The sequence below is a fragment of the Melospiza melodia genome, chromosome 18, assembly GCF_035770615.1.
Source record: "Melospiza melodia melodia isolate bMelMel2 chromosome 18, bMelMel2.pri, whole genome shotgun sequence".
Taxonomy (NCBI): Eukaryota; Metazoa; Chordata; class Aves; order Passeriformes; family Passerellidae; genus Melospiza; species Melospiza melodia.
This window is the reverse complement of record NC_086211.1, coordinates 9,014,540-9,021,254: the sequence shown is the minus strand read 5'-3', so window position 1 is coordinate 9,021,254 and position 6,715 is coordinate 9,014,540. Positions and strand designations below refer to the sequence as shown.

The window sequence follows — 6,715 nt, the reverse complement described above, 5'->3', positions numbered from 1 at the left end:
CGGTGAGCCCCAGCCCCGCCCCCGCAGCCGCTGCCGTGTGCAGGGGAGGAAAGCACGGAGCGCACGGCGAGCGCACGGGGAGCCCCAGCCCCGCTCGCCCCGCCCCGGGCCCGCAGCCGCTGCCGTGTGCAGGGGAGGAGAGCACGGAGCGCACGGTGAGCCCCAGCCCCGCCCCGGGCCCGCAGCCGCTGCCGGGCGCAGGGGAGGAGAGCACGGAGCGCACGGCGAGCGCACGGGGAGCCCCAGCCCCGCTCGCCCCGCCCCGGGTCCGCAGCCGCTGCCGTGTGCAGGGGAGGAAAGCACGGAGCGCACGGCGAGCCCCAGCCCCAGCCCCAGCCCCGCTCGCCCCGCCCCGGAAGCAGAGCGCTCGGGTGCCCCGCCCCGGAAAGCGGCGCGCACGCAGGCGCGGAGGCCGCACGTGGCGGGAGCGCAGTCCCGGTGTCCCGGTGTCCCGGTGTCCCGGTGTCCCGGTGCCCGGTGCGGTAACGCCATGGCGAGCGGGAGGAGCCCGCTGGATCGCGCCCAGGTATGTGGGACCGGCGCGCCCAGGGGCTGCGGGGAGCAGGGCCGGCGGGAGCGCGGCCGGGCCGGGCTTGACCCGCGGCTGGCGCCGCTGTGGTGCCGTTGCAGGTGAAGAAGGCGGTGGAGGCTCTCTTGGCTTTCTCCAGAAGCAAGGCAAAGGGAGACGCGCTGCTCCTCAACGAGGGCGAGAGCGTCCATCTCCTGGTGACGGTGTGGAAGGTCCCGCAGGCGGCAAAGCTCATCAGAATGTAAGACACTGATATCCGGCCGCATGTTTACAGGGCTTGGAAAAGAACACTTTGCAGATTGTGAGCTCAAGGGGTTTGACTGCCACGGCCTTGTCCCGGGAGTTTCTATGCCGTGGCTAAGAACTGCCGGCTCAGAAGCTGCTTTACCCCTACTTTTGCTATAAGTACTACTTTTGCTGTGCTGTGCCAGCTTATGGCATGCAGGATGCTGCTTCTGTGGGTTGCCAGTTACAGGGTATGTGCCTTTCAGTCCTTAAGCTTTAGAAAATATCTAGATATTACCTATTTCTATATCTAGAAAATATCTAGAATCACCTTCCTTGTCTTGACCCACCACTACCAAATCATTAGTAATACTTCTTTGTTTTGATAACCAAACCTGAATATGAATTAGAAGTCTCTTTTTAGGCTGTAGCTGCACTACATTGAGAAAGTTTACATCTGTTTATCAGGGCCACGGTGTTATAACTTTTTTTTTCTAATGCATGGATGCAACCATGGCATGAAGGGAGGAGCATGGAGGGTCTGACTGGAGCCGTGGTGTTTGATGGTTTCACCTTTAGAGTTCTGTATGCTTATCAACTGTAGGTTCCACTGAGAATATTTAATAGTTAACAAAGTGTACATACAGGCAGGTTGTTAAAGGGGACTCATCTCCAGTGTAGCCCTAGTTCTGGGGAAAACTTCTCTTATTAGACATTTTTTATATATCTCATATTCTCATTGTAGACCACTGCCCCATGGCATTCGACCAGAAACAGCTGATGTTTGCCTGTTCACAAAGGATGAACCAAACTTATCAGCAGAACAGACTGAAAATCTGTACAAGAAACTTTTACTCCGGAATGGGATCAGAAGTATTAGCCGGGTAAGGGTGGTCCTTGTTGGTATAATACAGTACTGTCATTTATTTTCTATTATATCACCATAAAGAATACAAGTAGTTGTTCTTTTCTGCTGTTTAATATTCTAATTCTCATTCACATACTCTAGTAAGATTTTTCTGACTACTCAAACTGTGATGTTTCTAAAATGCAAAGTTTACTCAGAATAATTTCTTCAGTTTGAAACAGGATTTTTAGTAATCAGATACAATTTCTAGATAAATGTTCAATATTTAGTTTGAGTAACCAACTGGGAGAATTCATGTTTGATTATTTATGCCACCAGCAATAAAACTGTATAACAACATGTTATATTTAACCTTGATTTGGATGTTAGTGATGTATGCAAGTTCTGTTTTGTGATGTGCAGTTATTATGCAAGAGATCCATATTTTTTGATTCTTTAAAACAATAGGAAATGGATACTTTGTGATGGTCTTCAGCATTCTGAAAGAATGCACTGTGGTGGACTATCAGTTATGCAGCTTTAATCTGTGCAGTTCTGAGAAGCATTTCAGGTTGCATTTTCAGCAGCAGGGCCTAAACTGGTGCTTGTGTTGCAGATCATCTCCTACAAAACCCTCAAAAAGGAATATAAAATGTTTGAAGCCAAGCGGCGCCTCCTGAACAGTTTTGATCTCTTTCTGTCTGATGACCGAATTAGAAGGCTTTTGCCCTCACATCTGGGAAAGCACTTCTATGAAAAGAAAAAGTAGGTCTTTAAACTTTGGAAATCCATTCTTGCATTATCTTTTTTAAGATCAGATTCTTCTTAGTAATGGAGGAATTGGTTTTCTTTTGGGTTTTCTAATTGTTTCCATTTTTTACCCCTCTCCCTTTCTGTTTTAGGGCACCTTTATCTGTAAACCTGAAAGCCAAAGATCTTGCCAAGGAACTGGAAAAACATATCCAAGGGACTACGCTCCCAGTTAACAACAAAGGGTGCTGTTAGTAAGTACAAATAGATTCATACATCACTTGAAGGATGGTTCTATCATAACTGTAGGAATTTTAGTGAGTTATTTCTATTCCTTTAGTATGTGAAAAAAAGATATCAAGGGTTACCATTCCAAATGGAGGGCATTTTGAACTTTTACCTGTATAGCTAAATTAGTAGTTCTACTTAAGTTTTACTGTGAAGTTGAGGGGGTTTGTTTCTTTTACCTTTTACCTAAGGAATTTCTAGGCACCTGTCACTGTCAAAGTGCATGTACAATCTTAGTTTTAATCTAATTTAATAATACTTTTCTATTTCCAAAATATTCTAGTCTAATAAGATTTTTTTTCATGTATTGTGTATCTGAAAGGATCCAAATTGGTAGTAATGCTTTGTAATGTAAGGCAGAAGTTGTGTATCTAAATAGGAAAGATGAGTACAGGTGAATCCCTTCTAAGTGTTATCACAAAAGATTTCTGCAATAGCCATACCTCCTTTATGATAATTGCAGATAAGTGGGCTTTTTGCATTTCTGGGTATGCCTAAACTAAACAAGTGACTTGAAATAAGTTTATTTGCCCATATATAATTATTATTAATTTCTTTTTCCAGTACAATGCGCATAGGTCACACTGGGATGAAAGTGGATGAGATACTTGAGAATATCATTGCAGCAGCAAAAGTGATTGGTGACAAGTTACCAAAGGTACTGCTGATTGACTGCATTACAGACAAATAGGTTCATTCTTCAGCCTTATTTTCACATAATATACTGGTTTTGTTTTTGCAGAAATGGAAAAATGTAAAAATTCTTCACCTCAAAACACTTAAATCAGTTGCACTCCCAATATTCACTGCGGATATCTCCAATCTGGATGAGCTTGACAAACAGCCATCCCTCAAGAAAAATGAAGTAAAGGTAACCAAAATTTCTTCAAACTTTGCATAAATTAAATCTGTACATTTAGTTCTTTGTTTTCCTTCCACTCATTGTTATTTTGGGTTTAAATGCATTAGAACTGGTCCCAGGTTTTTATGGCTAAAACTGGTCAGACACTCCTACCTCAGTGCTTCAAATACTCAGCAATGATACTGAAATTATGGCAGCTCCCTTACAGGTTTTTAAGTAAACTGTAAATAAATCATTTCTAGACCTGAACTCAAAGGACCCGAGTTTCATTCTTAGAGCTTTGTTTATCCATATTTACCTTCTGAAAATACACTCATTAATGTATATGTGGATTCAGATTATGCATCTGTTTTTTGTTGGTTAATCAGTGGCATCTGAATAATTCTCAATCTCATATATTTGTGTATATAGGGGGACCTCAGACTTGTTAAAAAATAATAATTGGCTATTCCTTTGTACTGACTTCTGTTTATATTCATTTGTCTGAAATTAAATTGGGACCGTGAATATTCAACTTAGAGACTGTAAGCTTGACATTACTGTAGTTGTGAGCTACTTATAATAAACTTCTGCATGTAATGCATTTTTTCATTTTTTACATATGGCTAAATGAGTCCAGGTCTATTGAATAAAACTCTTTAATGTTGGTGCACCATCTAATTTTTAACCACGTTAAAACAGCTATTATACATTTAGAAATGGCATGGGGATTTGTCTGAGATGTACTTCTGATTAATTCTAGAAGGTAAAACCCAAGAAAGTGAAGAAGACAGCTAAAAAACTGAAATCAAGTCAAGTCACTGTGACAAAAGAAAGTAAAGCTGCTGCTGGTACCCAGGAGCCTGTGGTAAAAGAAAAGATAGAAGTGGTCCAAGAACCAGGTGATTGTGATGACGAAGAAATTCCACAACTGGTGCCTATACAAACAACGAGCTCAGCTGACCTGAAGGTAATTGTTGAATAATATTAAGAAACTTGCATTTCAGTTAAAGCTAAAGATTTTGAACTGTTTCATTTTTTCATTGTTTCTTAGGGAACAATATGTGGTAGCATACTTCAAGACTAGAGCACAGTTCAGTTGAAAGTATTTGTCATTTGTAATGATTTTCACTGATCCTTCTTCCTTAAAAACAGGAAATATGTTTCTTGGGTGGAATGGTAATTTTTTTGTTTGTGTTAATACAGAAAATGGGACCAAATTCAGGAAAAGGTGACAATTTGGGCAAGAAAACCAAAACACCCCTTGGTAAGAGAAAGAAAACGTCTCTAGTGGTGGATACTCCAAAATCAAAACCTGAAGTTACAGAAGAGAGAGCAAACTTGGAGACACCATCAAAAGAGAAAAAAGCCAAGCAGGTCAGTAAGCCAAAGGAAGCAATAAAAGAAAAAGACATGAAAAAGGCTCCAAAAAAACCTGAAGCAAAGTCTTTTGCAACACCCAAAGCTGGCAAGTCACTACAGTCAGCCAGGAAATCTTCAAAAGCACAGAAGCAGACACCCAGAAAGGTGCGCGTGCCGCAGTCAGCATGAACGTTGTCTGTTCAACATATTTTGTATCATCTTTTTCAGTAAACACAGTTATTGATGAAGTAAAATACCTTCTTAGGAAATCTGATCCCAAGAGCATTTTTTCACCAAGGTCTGTAATGATTCATTGGTTTCCTTCTAATTTCCAAGCTGGTACAAATAAACTCCCTGTTTTAATGGTCCCATCACATTATTTGTCACTGGCCCAAACCAAAAACATTCAAATTTTTCAGGTGTCAAAGGGAAGAGAGAGGTTTTGCCTTAACCGTATACATATATTTTACAACATCAAGCAAAATCTTACCTTCAGTTTTGGGCTTTATTTCTGCTACCAGAACAGTTGAGAGTATTCTTGCATGATGGTCACAGAACTGTTGTTCTTCCATCTGAAAGCCAAAGGCTGTGTGAATTCCAGCTGTGCCAGCCAAGTGAACTTGTCCTGTTATGGCATGAAAAATACATACTTCAGGACTGAAAGGTGATGTATTTGAAATTTTACACAACTGCTTAGTTTTTCTCTCTGTGATAACTTGTCTGTCCTTTGCAGAGTGAGAATATGAGGCAGATTTGTGTTGGAAAATCCTAGTGGTAAAAACTCCAAATAGGAATAAGAGACAAGATTAATCAACAGGAAGTAACCAGCCTACTTTTTCTTTCAAAAAACTACCACATCTCCTTTTTATCCTCATATCAAGATATTGGCTAGGAAGAAAGTGGGTGCTAAATAAGAATATGAAAATATTCTGCTTGATCTGTGGTGTCAACTTTTTGCGACCTTTTGGTAACTTTTCGACTATTTTGTGAACCAAAAGCTGTGATAGTAATCCCGGTAAACCAATAGCACTCATTGGCACTGGAAGAGTAGCAGCAGTATCATTTAATGCACACTATTTCCACTAAAATGTGGGAAGTACCCATTCTCTTAGGCCTGGTCATAGTTCCTGTTGGCTTCTAGTTGCTGGAACAGTGGCTTATGCATCATTAAATAAGGAGTTAGATATAAGGCCCTTGTGAGAGCAGGCACAGGAGATCCTACATCTAAATACAGTTCTTGTGCTTGAGGACTTGGTAGTGTAAAAAGATATGTATCAGGTCATTAATACAAAGACAAACTGAAATATGTGTCTTGCCTTTAAAATATGTGTTTTACTTACTGAATTTTACATCCTGCCTTGACAACTTGCTTCCTGTTTGTCAACCTGAACTTGTATTCCAGCTGCTCTTTTTAAGTCTCCTCAAGCCCAGTTTAAGGAGTCTATGTGCATTTGCAGATGCACATTGTAACTGTCCTGCAAATCTCTGCTGTCTGCGACCAGCTTGCCTCCCTTGCGAGTGCGGAGATCAACGAACTGGCTGTTCATCCGCGGGCCCCTTTTCTGAAGTGCCTCCCTTATGCGGTACCTGAGGGGGCACTGCCTCAGGCGGGCCCAGCCGTGTCCGGCTCACCTGGGAACAGTAGCGAGCACCACTCGCCTCACCTCCCAAATGCCATCGGTCGCTGCGGCTCAGCCTTCGAGCCGCACCGCGGCGGGCTGGGGGCCCGGGGGGCCGCTGAGGGCGCTGTGTGCCCGCCTTCCCCCTCTCTGCGGGCAGCTGCGGGGGCGGAGGCGCGGCCCGGCCGAGCCCTCAGGTGTGTGGGAGCGTGGCCCGGCCGAGCCCTCAGGTGTGTGGGAGCGCGGCCCGGCCG

The 6,715-nt window shown here is 43.3% G+C and overlaps 1 protein-coding gene across 1 annotated transcript; it reads left to right on the top strand.

Moving 5' to 3' along the window:
• Positions 1-415: 415 nt before the first annotated feature.
• Positions 416-5,216, top strand: RSL1D1 (ribosomal L1 domain containing 1). Its single transcript, XM_063171969.1, has 9 exons — positions 416-526; positions 631-770; positions 1,500-1,638; positions 2,218-2,366; positions 2,504-2,605; positions 3,204-3,297; positions 3,382-3,510; positions 4,244-4,450; positions 4,687-5,216. Exons 1-9 carry the CDS (start codon positions 491-493, stop codon positions 5,029-5,031), a joined length of 1,341 nt encoding a protein of 446 aa, XP_063028039.1. The 5' UTR covers positions 416-490; the 3' UTR covers positions 5,032-5,216.
• The last annotated feature ends 1,499 nt before the right edge of the window (positions 5,217-6,715 follow it).